Source organism: Colossoma macropomum, unplaced genomic scaffold (assembly GCF_904425465.1).
Source record: "Colossoma macropomum unplaced genomic scaffold, Colossoma_macropomum, whole genome shotgun sequence".
NCBI classification, from domain to species: domain Eukaryota; kingdom Metazoa; phylum Chordata; class Actinopteri; order Characiformes; family Serrasalmidae; genus Colossoma; species Colossoma macropomum.
In genome coordinates this window covers 5586306-5608805 of record NW_023494788.1, presented here as the reverse complement: position 1 = coordinate 5608805, position 22500 = coordinate 5586306, and the positions used below count along the sequence as shown (strand labels likewise).

Here is a 22500-nt window from a genome sequence, read left to right as displayed (position 1 = left end):
AAATATGGAGAGAATTAGAAGTGCAATGTGTGCGTGTGGGTGTGAAAAAGTGGATGCTCACCTTTGAGCTGTGGAGAGTTCGGCCTGAGCGGCTCAGACTCTGTAGGAGTGTCCTGGATAGATGAGTCCTCCACTCTGTTGGACAGCAATACATACTTATAAAAGAAGTCAATGAGCAGTTGCTGCATTCTTTCAGAAAATGGTTATGAGAGATATTTTTATAAGACTTCATGATTTCCTCAAAGACATTAACACATTATGATACAACTTGTAAAACTGTCACTTTCAGAGATGGGAAGTAGTTTTTCAGAGTGAAGAATATGTGATGAATTGCATGATTGTGCACTGACACCAGAAAGATCTTAGAAAAAGATAAGAAACCGTAACCTTTTTGTTGTTCCTGTGTTGGAAAGTTGGATAAAACTTCATAAGAACGCTCCGTAAAGACATTCTAATGTCTGTATCATCCTAACACCAAGTTTTGAATTCATGTTAAATAATTTCAAACATTTTTCATAGTATTCAAAGTACATTTTGAGTAAATTGGTTTTGTGTTATTTTTTTGTGAGTACTGGGAAACAGTTTGACACTGTCCATTGTAATTAACGCTAAAACAGTTGTATTTTTTAAAAAAAAGGAATATTGGCTCTTTAAAGACCTTGTCAAAAGGCTAAAAGTCCAATCAAACAGGTGCTGGTTTAGCCTCTGGTAGTCACTGAGGGCTGTAGTGTGTATCTGTTTCGGCTCTGTACCTGCTGTCACTAATGACTTTAGCTCCTTAACACAGCAGGAAGCTGGTTAGTGAAATCTGGTGTTTGGTCACAGAGCCGTGACAACTGCTTATAATGCTGGAGCTCTTGGCAGATTCACCTGAGCATCCAAAGCCTAAGCCAGTTCTCATCAGTTTCTGTCCTGCATAGTTCAATGATTTTTTTTTCCTTGTTCTTGCATTTGATTCAGCTCACAATCATTTTTTCATTCAGCTGGCACTCGTATCCAGAGTGACTGTAAGCGTCTGACCTAAAAAAAACTACCATAACTTGATCTAGTTCAATAAATACAAGTTTAGACAACTATTAGAAAGAAATTTTACAGATTTGTCAAAACCTCTGCATAATTAAGTCATTAAGATGTAAACAAGTCATTCAGAGTGGTTTGATGCAAAATGGTTCACTGTAGAGAAAGTTATTCACTCAGATTTCTTACAGTGGCGGTGATAGGAACCAGGAGTCATGTTGTCTACAACACAAATAACATAGTACATAATTTTATGTACTGTCCAAAATGACCAGTGAACCTAGTTTTATATGTAATGTCGTATCATCTAAGTTTTAGATGTAATGTAGTGTCTTATGAGTATTATTTGTAATGTTGATAATCAAATTGTGGTAAAAATGAAAACTACGTTTTCTTTGAGGACTATTTTTCCTTACAACACTCTGCATCTCCACAATGAATAAATAAAAAAAATAAAAATAAAGCCAAAATCTTTCCAAAACAATCATAAAACTATGGAGCCCTGCTGGTGACATCCTGTGTAAATTAAAATAATGCGTGGCCACGACTTAGTAAGGCATGGGAACAAGATAATTCAGTAGTGGCCACAACTTAATAAGGCGTGGGAACAAGGTCCTAATGCGTGGCCATGACGTAGTAAAGCATGGGAATGAGATCATGCCTTACTAAGTCGTGGCCACGACTTAATTATCTCATTCCCATGCCTTATTAAGTCGTTGCCACACATTAGGATCTTATTTCCATGTGTTAATAAGGCGTGGCCATGCATTATTTTTTATTTATATGGGATTTCACCATCAGGGCTCCATATAAAACAGTGTCTCAGGCATCGGACAACATCTTCATAACCAATTCAAGTAAAGGTTTCTGTGAGGCATTGGACATTTGGTTCCTATCACCACTGCTATGAACAGACCATCAGATTCAGGCTCTGCAAATTTCTCTAGAACAAAGCATTTCACATCTCACCACTCTGAATAAACTGGTTTAGATATTAACAATTTAATCATGTAGAAAATATGACAAATCTAATTCCTGTTTAAATTAGAGGCCAGCACACAAAGTTTAGATTACACAAGACTGCAAAAATCTAAATTGAGCATCGCTGTGGCTCTCCTAGACTGGCACTGAGGAACACTGCTCAATGGCTGAATCGACTTCCTGTTTGAAATACAGTGCATGACCGGGCCATAAGACTAAAGGCCTTTAGGCTTATGGCCTGTAAGTCTAAAGCAGTAGCAGGTAGTGTATTGTGTATAGGATGAGACTAGAAACAGCAGTATAGGACTGAACTTAGATTCATTTGGGATTCAGCCTTAGTGAGCATGAAGCTGGAGCACAGATGGAGCTGGAGACAAACCTGGTGCTAATGAGCTCTGGAGGATTTGAAAGCCGCTCCTCAGATGGACTCACGGTCACCATGCTGGGGTCCAGCGGACCATTCTGGTCCCGGCTGTGCTGTCTCTCAGTCGATGATTTGACTCCTAAAGTGTCTACACACACAAAAATATATGCACACTACAACTGAGAATTCAACCAAACCGACCTTAGTGATGAGCTACTCTGTTCTGTCTGTAGGGTTTTTTTGTTTAACAAACACCATCTTATACTTGGTGCTAATGTAATGGACACAGTACAGAGTCTCTTGTTTTTGTTTTACAGCAAATCATCATAGGGAGCAAAATTAAACTGAATTTTTTCACTGTTTCTGTAAAGGTCACAAAAAACAACACAATTACATATCCATCTTTTCAACCTATAGCAGTTTAGCCTTGTCTGTTCACTCTGGAGTTTTAAACTGATCGACTGATAAAGGGACGATGCAGAACAGTCGACCAGAACAGAGATCATTTACATAAACCATTCTTAAAGGAACAGTCACAAAACAGGCTCTTCAAGAAAAAAAAAACGGAAAAATGTACATATAAAAATTTATGATGTTTTTGTTACATAAAACCACACATTTGTAATAAGTGGACATCAAGATAACCATGTGGTGATGTGCACAGTAGGATAACAGAGTCTCTCTACATCCTATTTTACAAAGACAATTAAAAAATACTTTATTAAAGTTTATACTTCACAATTCTATTCAGTCAAACAGAGTAAAATGGGTATGGATGGACTTTGGTAGCAAATGATGACTTTTTCTGCTTTTTTTCATTGTTTTGCTCTATTTGAGCAGCTTTCAGTGCAGTTTACAACACTGTTAGTGTTTTAGTTTAGTTGATTTTTTTTACTATCCTAATTTAATTTCTAATTCAATTTTTTAATGTAATTCTTTCTTTTAAATCTATCGTTTTAATCATGTTTTTAAGTTCTATTCCCCTTTACTTTTTTAAATGACTCTGTATTTTTCATAAAGTACTTGGAATGACAGCAGTGTATGAAAGGTCCTATATAAATAAACTTGCCTTGCCTTGTTAGCCTACATGTCTCCACCAATATCAGGGAAGTGGTTGTGATTGTGTTTGCATGTGCTTAAAAATTCACAAAGTGTGCACTTGGCAAGAATATGCCAAGAATATGCCATGTTTCAAGTAACCAGTGACTTCTGCCACTGTCAGTTACACTTCTCTGTGAGAGCAGACCATCGTTCACTGCCAGCTTGTACACTCGGCTTACATCACATGGTAATCAGCTGCTATCGGATGTTGGTATTGGTGCATTTTTATGAGTATGAGTAAAAGAGTATGATATCAGGCTGATACCTGATACCAGAATGAGCAGCGATATTATGAAGTTAAAGTGCAGATTATCCCAGGATGAATTCTGAACTGTGCAGAAGCATTTTAGTTGCTCACATCCAACCAAATACTGTCAAAATTCATTGGATGGCACTTCAGCAGGACAGTGACCTGACACATATTAAAAATGCAACGTTCTTGACCGACAAGACGATAAGCCTCAATTCAGAAAACATGGAACTGAACTGAAAATCACATTGAAAATCACCAAATGGAACAAAACTGAAGAACCCTGCTCTAGAATCTAAAAGACTCAGGTTTTCTTGCCTTCAGAGTCAATGTGAACTCTACTGGGGGAATGACCAGGTGTCGCTTTAAGCAAGCTTTTCTGTGCAAACAGCACCAGTATGTGCAAAAACTGAAAAATGGATTAAAACATTACGTCTAGAATGAGTGGACAGTATCAGAAACACCAGGAATACTTTAGAGCAGAGGGGTCAAACTTGTTCCTTCCAGGTCACAGCACTGTAGTCTTTAGCATTCATTCTATTTAAACACACTTCAGCTAATCAGCTAATCAAAAAGGTTAGAAGAAGGAGAACACTAATCTCTGTAGAGCTGTGGGCTGCAAGGAACCCAGTCTGACACCTCCAGTTTAGAGCATTATTTATCTATGTAATGTACTTCATATTCATATAAACATAGAGCATAGAACTAACATACATACACTGTTAAAAATTACCTATAACAACCTACAAATTCACTGGTTATATAAATATGAACACTAACTGGTAGGTACTGGAATTAATCTAAACACACTAATAATTATAAGTCTGGAACAGCCATTCAAAAGTGTGGAATCGCTGTTTTCGGTAATATAAAAAAACGATTTTGTGGCATGTTTAAAGCTATTCGGTAATATTTTACATTAAGGGTCGCATATTCATTAATAATTGTATGCTAAAAAGTAATAAAATACTTCTTTATGCATTAATTACTCATTAGCATTAGTTACTGATTGAGTACTTAGTAACTGAGTACACTGTTAACTGATGGTTTGGGTTGTTCCTAATTCACAGATTAATTACTCATTAACTGTGTAGTAACTGGTTTCTTATTAAACTGCTAATTAACCGATGAGTGTGTTTACTCATGTAAATAAGTAACATGAGAAATAATGAATACTTATGACTTAATTCTGTTAGCTATCTTTTAATTAATCTGCTGATCTGTGGTTACATTTTCCTTCACTGTGCAGTCTTATATGGAACTCAGTCTTTGTCTTTACTGAACACTTTATCTTCATGATTCACCTCCGCATATTATTTACATTTTCACAATTAATTGCTCCTTACTTCAGGTTACTTATCCATTAATTACTGCTTTTTGTGTTTCTCCAAGTAAAGTGGCAATCTTCACTACATGCTAATTTGCATACTAATTATACTAACTGTCACTGGATCAGATGTGCAAGTATAAAGGACTTAATCATAAATTCATAGTATAAATAGTAATGAGAATAATCACTTCACTGGGAAGGACACAAAATGGCAATTACTTACATTAAATCAGTAGATTAATTAACAGATAATTAACAGGATCAACTCATAAGTACTTGTTGGTTCTCATGTTACATATTTACATAGCAGTAAAGTTCATTAGCAGCATAGTAATCAGCTCTTAGTACACAGTTAATAAGTAATGAAGCTGTGAACTAAGAACAAACTAAACTATCAATTAACAGTGTACTCAATTACAAAGTACAAGCCCATTTCCAAAAAAGCTGGGACGCTGTGCAAAGTGTAAATAAAAACAAAATGCAATGATATGCAAATCATTTAAACCCTATATTTTATTGAAAATTGTACAAAGACAACATATCAAATGTTGAAACTGAGAAATGTAATTGTTTTTTGAAAAATATATGCCCATTTTGAATTTGATGCCAACAACACGTTCCAAAAAAATTGGGACGGGGGCAATAAAAGGCTGGTTAAGTTGTGTAAAGCTAAAAAAAAACAAAGAAAAAAACAACCCGGTGGTTAATTCACAACAGGTCAGTAACGTGATTGAGTACAAAAAGAGCCTCCCAGAGAGGCGGAGTGTTTCAGAATGAAAGGAGGGGTTCACCACTCTGTGAAAGACTGCATGATCAAATAGAACAACAATTCAAGAATAATGTTTCTCAACATAAAATAGCAAAGAACTTTGTTTTTCATCACCTACGGTACAGAATATCATTAAAAGATTCAGAGAATCTGGAGAAATTTCTGTACGCAAGGGACAAAATCAAAAACCAGTATTTGCTGGCTGCGATCTTTGGGCCCTCAGGCAGCACTGCATTAAAAGCAGACATGATTCTGTAGTGGAAATCACTGCATGGGCTTAGAAATATTTCTGAAAACCACTGTCTATGAAAACAGTTCGTTGCTGCATCCACAAATGCAAGATAAAACTCTAAAATGCAAAGAGGAAACCAAATATAAACAGGATCCAGAAACACCACCGCCTCCTCTGGGCCTGGGCTCACTTAAAATGGACTGAGGCGAAGTGGAAAAATGTCCTGTGGTCTGATGAATCAACATTTGAAATTGTTTTTGGAAATCATGGACACTGTGTCCTCTGGGCTAAAGACCACTCATCAGTGCCCAGTTCAAAAGCCAGTATTCATGATGGTATAAGGGTGCATTAGTGCACATGGTATGGGTGATGTACACATCTGTGAAGGCACCATTGATGCTGAACAATATATACATGTTTTGGCAACATATGCTGCCATCCAGACGACGTCTTTTCAGGGAAGGCCTTGCTTATTTCAGCAAGACAATGTAAAACCACATTCTGCATGTATTACAACAGCATTGCTCCATATTGAAAGAGTCCAGGTGCTAAACTGGCCTGCCTGCAGTCCAGACCTGTCACCACTGATAACATTTGGTGCATTATGAAATGAAAAATACTACAAATGAGACCCTGAACTGTTGAGCAGCTGAAATCCCATATCAAACAAGAACAGGAAAACATTTCACTTTCAAAACTACAGCAATTGGTCTCCTCAGTTTCCAAATGCTTACAGAGTGTTGATCAAAGAAGAGGTGATGACACACAGTGGTAAACAGGTCCCCGTCCCAACTTTTTTTGAACGTATTGTTGGCATCAAATTCTAAATGGGAATATATTTTTCTAAAAACAATAAAATTTCTCAGTTTCAACATTTGATATGTTGTCTTTGTAGTATTTTCCTTTAAAAATATGCTTTACTTGATTTGCACATCACTGCATTCTATTTCTATTTACATTCTGCACAGCGTCCCAACTTTTTTGTAATAGGTTTGTACTTAAATCAGTAACTAATGCTTAATGAACAGTTAATTATATTTAAATAATGAGTTTAATTGGTTATTAGCAGATATTTATCAATTAATTTGCAACCCTTAATGTAAAGTGTTAGCAATTATTTTAATAAGATGCTATTCTAACTAATTAAATGCTGTGTTAATGTTAGACGTGTCCAGAATGATGAATAGAGCTGTAGATGATTGTATAATGACTGAAAAGCTCAATAAATCACAATAAAATTAACATTCAGAATGCTTCATACTTGATAGGTGGCAGGTGTTTCCAAAAAAACAACGTGCCAACAAAATATCTTAAAATACTTTCCTGTATCCACCTAATAGCATTTGAATCTACACTGTATAAGTAAACAAAATGACAGCAATTAATATGAGTGAATCCAAACTTTTGAACATCAGTGTTAAGTCCTAATATGCAAGACAGGTGAAGACTTGAGTCGTTATAATTAGCTTTGAGACTATGAATGCAAAGTCATGAAAAGTGACTCATATGTTCCAAAAGGGGAAAAAAAAACAAAAAAACACCTTTTCTTTCTTACACTGTAGTTGAAGAAAAGAACAGAGGACAGAAAAGACCCAAAAGAGAAACCGGTCCCAAAAGAAAAGCTGCTGAGTCGAGTTTGCAGTGGGTCTAATGTATGTACTGTTTGGACTGAATACACGCAAAAGGCCTTTAGTTGGGCAACAAGTTCCAAAATATGAAAAATTTAGCCCCTGAAACTAAAAACACTTCATGGCCTTAGTGAAGAAAGTGCAGTTAACATATTAGAAGGGAAAGGAAAAAGGGTTACACATGTGAATGTGTGGAGTGGGTGTAAATGGCAGTGGGTTATTCTTCTTAAGGCCAGCTTGTGTTGTGCAGGCGCAAAAAGAGCAGAGAGCTTTTTTGCCTCATGATCCATTCACAATATTTTCCTTTAAGTGTCAAAAGTAGACTAGACTAGAATGGCAAACTTGGATGACCCAAATTCTCGGAACACAATTGCTTATTATTACAGTATGGTTTATACATACAGTCATATGCAAAATTTTGAATATCCCTGGTAAAATGTTTTGTCCTGAGTTTAACATACTGGAAAAAAATAAAACACAAAATATAAAATGTGCTATAACTTTTGCACATTTTATATTTTTTCCCACAATATGTTAAATTTAGAACAAACAGTAATTGTGCATTAAAATGTGCAGACATGTCAATGTAAATCTCATTTGACTGGGGGTGCCCAAACTTTGGCATACAACTGTGTAGCGTATTGGTAAACAAAAGGCAGAAACGGAAACTGAGTTGAAAATCAATTTATTTAATAGTTACAAGCTTTAAATATTATAAATAAAAAAAAAAAACATTGTCTCTTGCTGTGAAATATACAAGCTTTCAGGGGCATTATAAATAGTGCTAAAATTTACAAAACATTCATTACTCATTCTTAGAGGACGTTTGAGAAACTGTGCAAAACTAAGATCTTCCGTTAAGTGGCGACCTCAGAACAAGGCAGAGGTGTGGAGTGGGATTTGGATAGTAAAGCAGCTTCTGCAAGAAAGCGACATAAGGACATACACAGAGGAAGAAGAGTGGGAAAGTTTGGGGGTTACGCCACATGAAATAAGAACAGCAAGAAAAGCAGACCATAGAGGCATTCAGTGGTTTCACAAGCAAGCCTAGATGCTGGAGAGCACTAGTGCTTGGCACTTCTGTTAGTGAGTTAGCTTTGGGGATGAGCTGATACATTTGTGCGTCTCAATCAGGCACAGTGACACGACAAAACGCTTTTAAAATGCGTACATACAGAAGACCCAACGCCACATTCTCAAAACAGGTGGTTAATATGTGGTTATAAGAAGCAGAAGAGGCAGCAAAACAAGTGCAAAGCAGAATACAACACCCTGATCACCTGACTCATGCAGGCCAATCATCTTCCTGATGCCACCATTCTGTCAGTCAGGGGTTGGAGCATTGGAAACTTGAAACAGACCAATGTATGAGGCGGAAAAGAATGAAGAAATGAAGAATGAAGAGAAATTGAGGAAGGGATTTTAGTTGGAGACTCATGTCTATATAGCACTTAGAAATACATACGAAGGAAAGTCTATGATTACATTCAGTAAAGTACAGTGCTTGCAAATGCCATAGAAAACGTGTAATACTGGTAAAATTCTTAAAAACCGACAGCTTTTAAATCTTCCTCTGTCGTTGTCAGTCGTTGTAAAGCATTTAAAAAGACAAAAGCAATACTGTTTGGCATTTCCATTGCACACAACACGGCGAGGAAAAACGCAAGTCAAAGCCTGAAAAATAGCAGGGTTTTCAGTCCAAAGCTGACCATGCAATTCAGCTTTGGTCATCCCAGCCCCTAGCAATAAAGTGCTTTTAATCGATTGGTTTTTGGTCAATTCATTTTCAGACACAGTTACATATCAATACATAAAGGCAGAGTTCTTAAACCCTGTAGAACAATGTTTCCCCAGTCCTGGCCCTGCTCTGTATATTTTAGTCTCATAACGGGAACGTCTTGGGACAACCATGAGAAATATTGGGCTAAATGAAGGTTGGGATGTAGACTTAAAGTCGGAACAAACTGAAAGTAAAATTAAACCAATCTGACGCCTCGTGAAGGCGGAGCTCAAAGAAGGGGGCAAAGTTGTGCTCATCAACATCTGGACAATGGACAACAATCCCACCGTTAACCCATGGATGTAATGTAAGTTAGCATGACTGAAAAGTCCCCTAAAGACTCTAAGCCCGTAGACGCGTCTTGCAGGAGAAAACATTTAAATTAGCCAATGACAGCGTGTTGCTTCGCTTGTGTTACTACCTGTACTCTGGACATTAAAAGAGCATGGATGCTAAGAATTTGGGGGTGGGTTTTAGAGTACTTTGCTATCTAGTACCACATGTTGAACAAGTTGTCCCTAGATGTGTATTCTCGCTACGAGATCATGCCTGGCCCCACAAGGCCAGTACTTTCCCCTCACTCAACAAATGAGCTCACTAACAAGAACTTAATGGGATTTAAATGGGTACTAGAGCTGGAAAAACCCAAAATGTGCAGCCAATGTGGTACTGAAGAACCAAAACTGGGGAAAAAAAGGAAAATGCTGCTCTAGTTGATTAAAATTTATGACAAATCAAGAACAGAATCCAACTTAGATCTTTCAAAAGGTTAATACAATCAAATTTGGAGTATAATTTAGAATTTGCCACCAAATCATTAAAAACACAAGTACCTTCTTTACAAGTGTAGCCTTAAGCAACAGCAGTTGCTGATTAATAAGTAGATTTCCAGCCAAGACTACAGGGTTAAAGATGACCCCAAGTCAACCTCTAAACACCTCATGGATACAGAGGGCAGTAGACAGCCTCTAAAGACTAGTCTCTCCCAGAGGCCTAGCTAGTGCCAAGCTAACTTTATGCTATGCTAATATCTGAGTGCTTCCCTCAAGGCCAATTTGCCATGCCATCTCCTGCAGCATAAAGAGCAGAGGAACTCCCAGGCTCAGAAGCTCATAAAAGAAGGCATAGTCCTCCTGCCGCTCTCTGAGGTGTACCCCTACAGCCTGGGCCGCCCCATGCATCCGGCGGGCTAGCCAGCGGGGCGTACCAGTCAGACTGCGGCCCACGTGCAGTGGCCACTGCAGGCTTTTCCTAAGGAGGGAACTCAGGGTACCTGAAGGCTGGCTGCGGAGGCTGCCAGTGGCTGAGTAACCATCACTACCATCCACTGAAGACACGCTGCCTCCATGGTTCTGCAATGAGGAGGTAAGAAGAGAAGATACAAAATAACCATGAAACACCTGAAAGGCCATGACATGTTCTAGCTGTGGGAACTGTGGAGTTGTGTGTGTGTGTGTGTGTGTGTGTTTGTTCTGTGTTATGTATCGTTGATTATGTATTTTGTTATTTTCTGATTGTAAAGCGTCCTTGAGCATGGGAAAGGTGATATATAAATAAAAGTGATGACTATGACGATCGACATTTGTTGAGTGCAAGCACTGGATATTACCTCTTTCTTTCTATGCCTGTGGCTGGCTTTTCGCTGTGAAAAGTGAAGCTTGCAGTAAAACTTGCCTGAAAAAAAGAAAACAAAAACGACACATATGCACTTTATTATAAAGGAAAATATAACCATGACACACTCAGTGCTGTTTTCAGACAAAACACTTCAAATGATCAAAATGCAGACCTGAGGCTCTGAAAGAAAAAGGCCAATCAAGAGAAATGGGTCAAAAACATTTGTTTAACAGGTTCTACACTGTTAGAAATAAAGGTTCTGTGCAGGTATATCCTTCAAAAGGTACAACAGTGGCTTTAAGGTCCAATTGTGAACCTTAAATAAGTTTTTCCAGGTGAAAAGTACATAGTTGTACCTTTTCATAATCTAATATTTTAAAACAGAACAATAAAATAAAAAGCCTGGAGTCGAGACGGGGTGTGTGGAGTCAGTACAGCTTAGAAAATTTCATTTCAATGGATTATGGTACAATTATGTTCCCTAACTAAAAAGGTACTGAGATGCACCCTTGAGGGTACCACCCCAGTGACAAGAGGGGTACTGCGTCAGCGACAGTTTAGTACCTTTATTTCTGAGAGTGTATAGCAATTTACAAGATACAGCCAGTAGACAACAAAAATACATTTGAACTTCATTTACTGACAACCTTAATGCAGTCTTAAATTAATTAGTTTTGTTCATTTTTTTGCTGATGAGGCTATGGGGTACAATGATGTGCTACAGAACCCCACATAAACACAACAAATAACATATTCAACTCGAATTTTTAGTTGAAAAGTACCTTTATATTAAGAATGCAAGTGAGCATAGAGCTTTACCATGCTTTTTACCAGCATGTATAACCCCAGTGAGGGCTGCTGACATTAGAAAGAGTAATTAATATGAGTCAACTCATTAGCAAGAGCAGCAACAAATTAGAGGTGAACACAGATTGCAAGTGAAGGTGATTTACTCTGGTCACAGTCGAACACATGTCCTCCCAGTCTCAAGGTTGTGTTGCAGACATCACAGCGGAAACACTCCCGGTGGAAGAAGTAGCCCTCTGCACTCAGTCGCTCCATCACGTACACACGCTTCTTACAGAAGTGACAGATGTCACTGCCGCCCACGCCCGGAGCAAATTCCCTCCGTACGTTAGCCTGCCGTGAACACACAAACAGAGCACTGAGAGCAGGAACGGAGTTAAACCAGGCTGGAGGCTGAAGGCAAGAGGGCTTTTTTGCTTGCAGAGATTAAGCTGGAAATAGTATTGCAATTAGTATGGTCCCCCATTTGCAAATCAAACTGACTCAAAAATAAGTTGGAGGTGTCAGCCTAACATGACGTGACGTGCAGAGTGTGAACAATGAAAGCAAGTCAAACCCAGATCTGTACACTGAGAGTACATTCTGCACCACATCTACTTCACTGCTTAGCAAAACTGAGAAGACTGTTAAGAACAATTTCTCAAGCTGTACATTGTGAGATGTTAGCCCATATTAATGAAAGAGCAGGCAGTGTTTCCACAGGCCAAATCAAGGCAAAAAACCCAAACAAGTGTTCCCTGCAGAGGATTACAGTAAGTCCTCACTTGACTTGGACTTGAAGAATGTTGTTAAGACAATAAGCTATTTAAGTTGCCAGACCAAAAACCAACACAACTCTGTTATGCAGACTGCATTACTGTCATGGCCTTCACTGTTTCTATTCCATGTCTTTACTTTTTCCTGGTTCGACTGCATGTCTTCCTTTTTCTGGTTCTGTCTTGCTTTGGAGTTGCAACCAGGTGCTGCTGATTTCCACAATGCTGGCTTGTGCAGAGACCTGAGGATAAAAGCTCTGTCTGCAGTGAGCCCTGGAACTCCCCATCTTCTAGCTCCTTGCTCTTTAATAACTTTTAAAAATAAATGTAACATCTTTGCTTAATGTTGTGTTGTCTCCCTTTCATGTTGCCCCACTGTGAGCCAGGCGAGTGTAGCAGTTACACAACTAAAACCAGATTATGGAAAAACAGCCAGAACAGTAATTAGTCTTTGTTTTAACTAAACACTGAGACATGCAAAGTAGCCATTACAAGCAGTTGACAACTCCTTTATATTGTTGCATTAGCCAGCTAATTCAGCACTTTTACCGATCCAGCATCTTGGGACCTTCTGGCTTCTGTCTGTGGACAAAAACATAAATGACTTCACTGCAGCTGCATTACAATACAATCCCCGCTATACCCCAACTCTCCTGTTAGTGGGGAAATTAACATGTGGAACAAGCAAATACATCTATATTAATAGCCACTGGTTCTTCCTACATATCAAGACAACCTGATAAGTCTGCGGTGGGCGAAACAAATCACAGAGCAAGCAAATAAATAAGTATTTAAAGGGGAGAGGGGAAAAACCCCAAGCAAAGCAAACAAAACAAAAAACAAAAAAACCCACAAACATCTCATGATGTTGCTTCAGGAGTAAATATTTAGAAGTGACTTAAAAATCAAATGATTAAAAGAAGTTAAATACAATTAAACTATTGAAATATGGCCTAAAGACCTTTGTGAACTGGGGTGAGAGACTAACAAAGCTTTGTTTTTGCCCTGAATGCAGCTGGGGTCTTTTGTGGGCTGCTTACCAGTGAGAGGACGACTGGGTTGTTGGGTCTGTGATCGGTTTCGTAAAGGATGGCCAGAGTGGCAGCTTTAACACCTATAGCAGAGGAAACCTTTCCAACTGTCCTCTAAACCAGCACAGGGAGATGGATGGAAAAGGAAGAAAGAAAAAGAATGGAAGACAGGAATGTGGGGAGTAGACAGGAATGGACAATAAGAAACGAACAGACAGACAAAAAGGGTACAGTGGACAATAAGAAAGCATGGAATCGGGTACAGATGACGGGCCAAAGACAGGTGCCAAAAAGGGTTTTTTGGAGTGATGCCATAGAAGAACCACTTTTAGTTCCATAAAGAACCTTTCAATGCATGATTCTTTTTAAAAAAAAAAAAAAAAAACAAACAAACGAAAAAAAAACAAAAAAAAACAACTGAAATTACTGTTTCTTTCTTCTACGGCGCCAACTTAAACACTTATAATTCTTTATTTTGAAAAATGCAGTTGATAGCAAGAAGGATGGGGATTGACACAGACACAAGGGAGAAAAAAGGGGGAAAAAGCCATGCTTTAAACACAAAAACTCAGCCAGTTCTTCAGCATTTCTCTTTCTAAAGCACCTATAAAGCATGAAACTTGTTTTAAACCAAGTTTCGGTACTTTGGTAGTCATACAGCTGGTAGAGAAAAACCGTGTGGATGGTGGTGAGACTGCTAACCCTTTTGGAATCACTATTGTGATATTGGCCTGCAATAGTATAGGCCAATATATATACTAATATACCAATATATATACAATAATATACTGCAATAGGCTAGCAATATTGCTTATACACAGCAATACTGTTATTGCATAGAGCTCTAACATGCTAATATACCATCCAAGCAAAGTATTTATCATGAGGTGCTCATATTTTGAAACACAATTCCAAATTACACAGCATTTCTGTTCAAACAAATTCAAATAAATAATCTAACAAAAGTATTTTTGGTCAAAGTAATCCAGGCCATTATTGATTCATCAGTACATTCTTAATACACTGCATGGTGTATCAACATTGCAAAATGTAGCAACATAACAGTATAGCACAGTATGCAATATTAGTATTTGGTTCAGATCATGCAGCCACTGGTCAATCCAGGAGGCATGTTGCTGACCACTGTGCTAAACTTTGCACAACAGCCAAACCAACAACATATCAGTAAGTACTGGTGTCAATAGCTATAAACAGCTTGAGCATGTCACAAAAGTGTTAAGTGTTTCTCTGACTCAAAGTTCCTTTACTCCTTAAAAATAAACAATCATGCATGTCCTAAAAAGGAGTGGCATGCCTGTAAAAACATCTGGTGTCGAGAAAGTAGGACAGAAAATTAAGTTCCCATGGAACTATGGGACAGTCTAGGGACAGTCCGCACTGTAAGGTCAGTTGACAAAGATAAGGAGTGATTTTAGAAAACATAAGAGCAAGAAAAAGTGAATAAAAGCCACTTTAAAATAGCTAAATGTGTGTCTTACATGCAAGACAAATTATCTATTTTTTTGTACACATGCTATGTTAACCATGCATAGTCATGCCAAATCACTGATATTAAAATATTAATTCAAATATTACTACAAATATTAAATACCTGTTTGGAAGGATCAAGGCATTCTATGCGTTTGATTTCAGATCGATCTGTATGCCTTTGGTGATCATTCTGCTGGGACTCAGAATGTCCGTTACACTATAATTAACAGGAAGAGAACCTGTGATTTATATGGTTTATTTCCACTAACTAAAGACTGCCATCAGCGTTCCAGCAACAAATTTGAGGAACAAACCGCAGTCCCTCTGGACATAAACCAGAGAGCTTTATTTGGCCACATACACACCCAGTTAAGCACCGGCGCACTCCTGTAATCATCACCATCACAATAATTACATCAAGCTCCATTTCACAGTGAGGGCCATACATGGGCCAGTGGGTTTTCAACGGCTGTGGCTTGGGAGGCTGTCAGCAGCACAGGGAGGACTGACCAAATCTACACCCGATTCAAAGAGACTATTCAGATAGTGAACTGAAAGCCCTGCTTTAAAGTGATAGTGTACATTTGAATTTTCACCAAACTATTTGTCCATTTATTTATTTTATTCTGGCCGATTCCTCCTCCTAGCTAGTTCTCCCCTGCCACACCATGCTACTAAGCAGGGAGGGTGAAAGGCTCACACGTGCTTCCTCAGAGACACATGAAGTGCCAAAACATGTTTTCAAACTGCCGCAGACACAATGTCACTGTACAGTTCAAGATGCTTACAGGAGAATGCAGCTAACGAGTAATGGAAACTTTCTCCACAGATTAATATCATACAAACTGCACGCCTAAATAATCAAATCTCAATAATCCCATATCCTACATTTTCTCCCTGAGGTCCACCTATGATCTTTTTGCAGCTTTATATACCTGAAAAACAGATATAATTCATGTTTACATGTTCACAGGCTGTTTTTCTCACTGTGCCTTTAAGACTCATATGTAAATGACCTCTGTTCTGATTATCTGGCTTGTGTTGTACCTTAATTAAAAAGTAGTCCAGATTAAACACTAACTTCAGTGTGAATGGGCATGGCTAAACTGCAGTAGACTTATTAGGTAGATATATGTTAATGAGTTGGCTTTTGTGATTTCGTAAAAACAACAAATTCGAAACAGGCTCTTTAAATTCAGCTTAGTTTCCAATTATGGAAAGTATGGACTGGAAAAAAAATTGAGGAAAATTCAGTTTTTCATGATATGGACCTCTTAATCAATCACAAAAATACTTGCTTATGTGGTTTTTGACACTGAGTAACTCACTGTTATCTATTAAAGAACAAAGGTAAATTACACAGCTAAAAACAGTAACAAGAAACACTTTAAAGGGCTGAATTTTGTTCCCACTTTTTTTTCTTGCAGCTGTAGTGCAAAACTAAAAAAAGCAAAGTTCAGACACCAAATGTCTCAGTCGATCTGACTGCATTTGGGGTATGGAGAAAAGCTGTGAGAATTGATTTTTTTTGTCAAGTTGTCACTAAGCTAATAGATCTACTAATGAACTGGAAAATCTATTTATGACTTAAAACAGCATTTAAAACAGAGTGGAACACCATCACGGTGGATTACCCCATTATGAATAACCCATATATAACAGAGGTTGGGAAGAAGAGTGAACTGAGAGGCTGCTAAAGTTACCTGTTTTTGCGGAGGTGGGGGAGGAGGAGAAAGCAGACAAGAAAGAGCAGAGCACGCAGGGAGAGATTGGACCGATAGAGGTTTAGAAGGTGGAGAAACAGGAGCAGGAGAGGGTCCATCTACCTATGAAGGAAGGTAAAGTAGAATAATGAGATAAAAGTAAGAAACAGAAAAAGAGAGGGAAAAACTACAGCATGCTGTTGTAAGTGAACTCCACTGTGATCAGGTATCCATGCTGAAACTGGGACGCAGTGAGCTCTACCAGTACAGTATGTCAACACAAACCTCACCACTGCACAAACTCACTCTTTGGACACAATGATGAAATTCAGGTTGCAGCAATCAAATTAAACTTGTTAGGAAAACTACTAAACCCACAACTTGTTGATCTGAAAGGACGATTTAAACAAAAGACACAAAAAGTGACAGTGCATTCACCAAACACCAATTACGTTTCTATCAAGTAAAGAAAGCTGGTTCACACTAGAAACCAAAACAAAGTGACGATGTTAGTCATCAATCTGACTCGATGTATATCAAAGCAGGCTGGACAGTCCACCACGTTCTGCGATTAGGGATGCAGCAGCTCAGGCAGGATTATACCACTGTTTGATTAAATGATGCTCTAATGTAGCCAGTTCCTGACCATCACCTGAGGTTGCCTGCCAGAGAAGAGGAAGCTCAACTGCTCCGCTCTCTCCCTTATACTCTTTCTGCTGAACTCACGAGCACTTCGAGTCTGTGCTTTCTTCTGCAGGCCAAGAAAACAGCAAAGGGAAGGAAAGAAAGTGTCAAAGTAGGAAAAAGGACAGGCGCAGTTCGCCAACAGCTTTCAGCAATAACACCTTGTGAAGTCTAGATTCAAAAACATGCAATCTTGCACCACACGGAGCTACTGAAGTGGAGGTTTTTGTATTTTTGTTTTTAACCAATTCATTATATTACAGATCTATAAAGCAACCCAAGCTAGAGTAGTTGAGGGGTTAAACCCCTAATGCGAGAGTGAAAAAGCCTGCTTTGTTGGCTTCTACTCTTGAATGTGGAGCACAACGTTTAGCCAGCTAAAGCATGCCTTTATAATTAGCTATAGTGGTAGGTAAATGGCACATATTTGACATCATTATCTACTCTAACGTCTGTTGATAAATGTCACTTACAGTGAAAATCTGAGCAAAATTAGACTATTATTATAAATAGTCACTTTAAAAAGAACTGTTATTCCTGCATAGTGCTTAGTTAACGTCTCATTCTCATGTTAATATTAGGGTACATGTGGCTACTGTTATGCGACTTGCATTATGTTGTGCTACAAGCAATAAAAGCGGCCATGTCTGCTGTGATGGGCCAAGTGTGCCACCTTCATCATCATGCAATTCACCTGACTGATCTGGTCTTCTAGCTGCTGCAGGCGCAGGAACATCCCTCCCAGAGCAGGTGCAGAGGAACGGAGGGGTTCTAGAGACCTACAGGCCAGTGAGGGCTCTTTGGGCTCGGGGAGATGGTTCAAAGACACCAACTGGGCAGCAAGGGTCGAATGGAATGAAGAACTGGGCCGAGGTTCAGGAGTTAGACAACTCGAGCGGGGTTCAGAGGTTTGAGGGCAGGACCAAGGCTCTGTGGTATGGTAACTGAACTGTGGTTCTTGATAAACAGCATGACTGTCTATGTGGGCATATGATGACTGGACTTGACTGTATTGGTGAGAATGCTGGTTTTCTAGATTTCCATGTTTGTAGCCAGGCTGCAGTTGAGACTCAAGGAGTCTCAAGTAAGGGGATGGCTGGAAATGGGCACACACAGTGACACAGTCTGCATATACAGCATAAAGACTTGCTTCAAAAACAGTTTCACAAGAAGAAGAGAATTATTAGATATATGGTTACTCCTTTACTCGCTTGCCACCAAATGTAAACAGTAGGTACTTCTGATAAAATGGCCGTTGGCTTTAGATACAAAGTAGGTGTACTAATAAACTGGTAACTATGTATATGTATATAGTGTTGATGGCATTTCTGTGTTAAGTAAAGGTTTGGCGAATAATTCAATTTACACACTTTTCCACTTACTCCAGATGCAGTCAATCAGCAAGACATGTTAGTGTTGTTTTGGGTCTTTGATTTAGTTGTGGAGTTACAAGTCACCCAAACCTCAACTTGCTCAAACCACATCCAGGTCTTCATTAAAGTTGCGTAGACTTGTCGATGTGGTTTAGGACACAGCAGTTTAGGAAACTTCACCGTGTAGATGAACGCTGCAGTCAGCCATATTAGACAACAGGTGTTTTCTGAATTCCGAATAATCTGCAGAATCAGGCTTCCCTTTGCGTGCATGCACATGGACACACACGTATGCATGTGTGTGTGTGTGTCTATATATATACAAAATAAAACAACAGTCGCAAATGTGATCTGTAGCATCCATATGCCTCCATGATGTTCAAGTACATAAAGATGAGCAAGAATTCAGTTGTTTGAAGTGGCTGCTTCAGTGGCTGTGGATAGTTCAAAATAGGTCATACTGTGGCCTAAACCTGTAAACTGTAATGAAAACCTGGTTGTGGTTTAAGCAGGCTGAGAACAGTTCTGCAGATGCATTTATGGGTAAGATTTAGATATTGATTATTGACTTCTAATGTTTGCTAGCAAGGTTAGTCTTCCAGCTCCTGCACTAAAATAAAAAAAGCAACATTTGGATACCAAACGTCTTGGCTGATCAACTAAGTTTGGGATAAGTGAGGAATTGTGTAAATCTTTTTTTTAATTTTTCGCAGAACCGTTTTTGTAACCCTAATTCAGTCCGTACCAAAGGTTAAGCCTACCTGCCATTTTGGTTTGGATGGGGGAGGAGGGGACTGGGTCACGTGTTTGGGTTTAGCAAAGCGAGGATTTTCAGCCATATCCAGAGAACTGGGTTTTTCCACAGAGGAGTCAGACTCAGGCTCTGACTGATTTACAGAACCACAAGACTGAACAAAAACAAAGATTAAGAAATGAAATGAGAGGTGAGGAAGCCAAATGGAAACAAACATAAAATGCAGTAAATCCTGGAGAACCAAAGTGCTTCGCAGTGTAGTGTACAGGCCTATTACTTCCTATAATATAACAGATTCAGCTAAAGAAGGGTTCGATAACTCAGTTCAAGTGTGAGTTTGAACAGGGAACACTTAACTGCGAACACTGCAATACACTTTATATGAAGACTGAAACTAAAAAAGTAATATGAAAATCCCATGCAGAACTTGCAATTCCCAAGGTGTTAGATACTACCACTCCATGAGCGATTAGCCCCTTACACAGAGCCCCCTCTGCTTACTGTTCAGAGGTCATAAGCAGTTCATAAAGTGCATTATAGTGCTGTGTATGACCTAAATCCTATAATCCCCTCACAGGGAGGTCAGACAACCTCTTATGACCGCAGCTAATCTCAGGCCACAAGATACTGTGAAAAATATTGTTTGACTGGGTTGGAGATTAATGGGAACCAAGAACCACATTGTAACTTAACATTCAAAACAAAAGGTTACAGCAACCTCCTTTATTCATAAGTTACCCGTTGCAAGACTCAATAGTTCAAGTGCTCTAAAACAAAAATAGATCACTAAACAGGTTTGAAATGCCACACATTTTCATCACGACAGAGAATGCATGTGCACTCAAAGGGGGTGCTTGAGCCTCTGCAATATACAGGTCACCTCTTGGTTAGCATGTATAATAGTGTTTATATGAAGTGCTGAAACTCAGTAGTAAGGGACACTAATAATTTTCTAAACGATGTCCTTTTCCTGTACTCCAATAGAGTTATAAGTCACTTATTCACAGCAATTAGATAGCATAGTCAGTTACAGACTTGGTCTGTAGGTTCAAATTGCTGTAGACAGGGTTCAAATCACTGCTCGGGCAGTAAAGCAAAGATCTGTTCACCTTGGAAAAACAACTCTAAGTTTGGTTTCCTCTGAAACATGACTACACTGTCTGTCTCCTAAAATGTCAATGCACAAGCCTGTAACGGAACATATGCAAAGCAACAGACAGCTCACAGTTGGCAATACTAGTAACATCAATGAAACAGAACACCGAGGTCTCATTCATCAATGCGTCTGAAGTCTTAGAGAAAATCTAAATCATGTCTAACCAGATGCTTTTTAAACCATCATCTCAGCAAATTATCACATCTACAGCATGAGCTGAATGCTTGAATCACATCAAAAATAAAAATAAATTTAAACATCTGAGCACTGAATCTTTTGAATTTGACCTTTCATCTAGCATACACTGAAATATGCACATCTAACTGTCCTCAGCAATGGTTTTGTGAGACTCTTTAGATACAGGTGAAAGAGATAGGACTGGTGGATTTGCTGGGCCTCAAGCGAGTCTCACAGACAGGCGTTCAAATAGGATTATAGTGACAGTTAAGAGGCCGAACTGGAGATGATTTCCTTGCTTGCTTGAGAACATCAGGACTGCTTATGCACATGAGAAACAAATGGCACTGGGCCACCAAGCACCTCAGTGGACCCTTCAACAGTAATCTAACCATTAAACACTTGGCTCTGCATTGTTTTTACACTCAAAGATCATCTATGTCAAAATGCTCAATGCACATAAGAAAATATTCAGTTATTGGTTAGACTGTTTGCATTTTGCAGCTTCTGCAATACGCAGGACAATATCATGGTACTGATTAAACATCATGTTATGCTAATAGTTTTTTTTACCACTAACTGGTGAGAACTCCTCAAAGATTTGGTTCAAGAAGCTGTAATCACTGCTTGTCTTTAGTGCTCTACCACAACATGAGTGAAGCAGTGAAGCAATTTAGCACCGCTGGAAGAGCGTACTACATAATCACTGCAGTTACTGCCAATGTATTAACAAAAGAAGTACATAAGAACTAGGAGTGGCCAGTATGGCGATATTTATCTTCATGATAAATTCCTTCACATTAACACTAGGCGAAAAGTGTCATCGGTACTTATAGAACACTTCACAAATGCATGTTTCATTATAAAGGGAGTTAATGAGTCATATTTAGTTAGACTTAGGCAGCACAGTATGCAAAATGCTAAACAAAAAAAATTGCTGTACTTAGTTTTTTACCAGTATTTTTTGAAACATGCTTTTTTGTCCATTACAACTCAAACATCAAATAACAAAACATACATGAATAAATAAAACAATGATACATATTCTGCATCTTGAAAATATCTCAGAAGTATTATGATATCATATTTTTGCCATATCACCCTCCTCCGATAAGAACAGATTTAGGAACAGCTAAGCACCGGCTCAGAAAAGTCTAAGAACTGACTTAGGACTCAAAAACTGTTACCTGTCGACGCAAGGCACAGCTAGGTGCATTCTCCTCAAACTTGGCCAAAAGCTGGGTCGCCATGGAGCGCACCTTATTCTCCTTCTGTTCCAGGCCTTCCCCTGTAGTTAAGGCACCCTGACCGGACAGCTTCAATAGAGATGGAAAAAGCAGTTATCAGCATGTAGATTAGAGGCAACAGACAGCACACCTGATGTCTAAAAGAGAGGTTCTGCTTAAAACGCACCTCTTCTGGGTAGTTGCTGCCTTTTCTTCTTTTCTTGTTCGGGTCATTGTCTTCTAACTTCTTATCATCCTTTGAATGAGAAGTAAC

The 22500-nt window shown here is 38.7% G+C and overlaps 1 protein-coding gene across 4 annotated transcripts in view; it reads right to left on the bottom strand.

The window, feature by feature from the left end:
• Nucleotides 1-22500, bottom strand: part of mical2b (microtubule associated monooxygenase, calponin and LIM domain containing 2b) — an 82411-nt gene that overhangs the window by 23028 nt on the left and 36883 nt on the right. Inside the window, exons 15-28 of one of the 4 annotated variants that reach the window (XM_036568128.1) lie at nucleotides 22414-22482; nucleotides 22188-22316; nucleotides 19675-19821; nucleotides 18235-18636; nucleotides 17509-17607; nucleotides 16857-16979; nucleotides 15275-15370; nucleotides 13672-13776; nucleotides 13181-13213; nucleotides 12023-12209; nucleotides 11062-11126; nucleotides 10726-10804; nucleotides 2378-2510; nucleotides 62-135 (exon numbers count right to left, since the gene is read on the bottom strand). In XM_036568128.1, the coding sequence (XP_036424021.1) occupies nucleotides 62-135; nucleotides 2378-2510; nucleotides 10726-10804; nucleotides 11062-11126; nucleotides 12023-12209; nucleotides 13181-13213; nucleotides 13672-13776; nucleotides 15275-15370; nucleotides 16857-16979; nucleotides 17509-17607; nucleotides 18235-18636; nucleotides 19675-19821; nucleotides 22188-22316; nucleotides 22414-22482 (1741 nt within the window). Of the gene's footprint in view, nucleotides 1-61; nucleotides 136-2377; nucleotides 2511-8341; nucleotides 8592-8952; nucleotides 9022-10725; nucleotides 10805-11061; nucleotides 11127-12022; nucleotides 12210-13180; nucleotides 13214-13671; nucleotides 13777-15274; nucleotides 15371-16856; nucleotides 16980-17508; nucleotides 17608-18234; nucleotides 18637-19674; nucleotides 19822-22187; nucleotides 22317-22413; nucleotides 22483-22500 lie in introns of those variants that run through there. The other 3 variants (XM_036568131.1, XM_036568130.1, XM_036568129.1) reach the window with 3 other exon arrangements.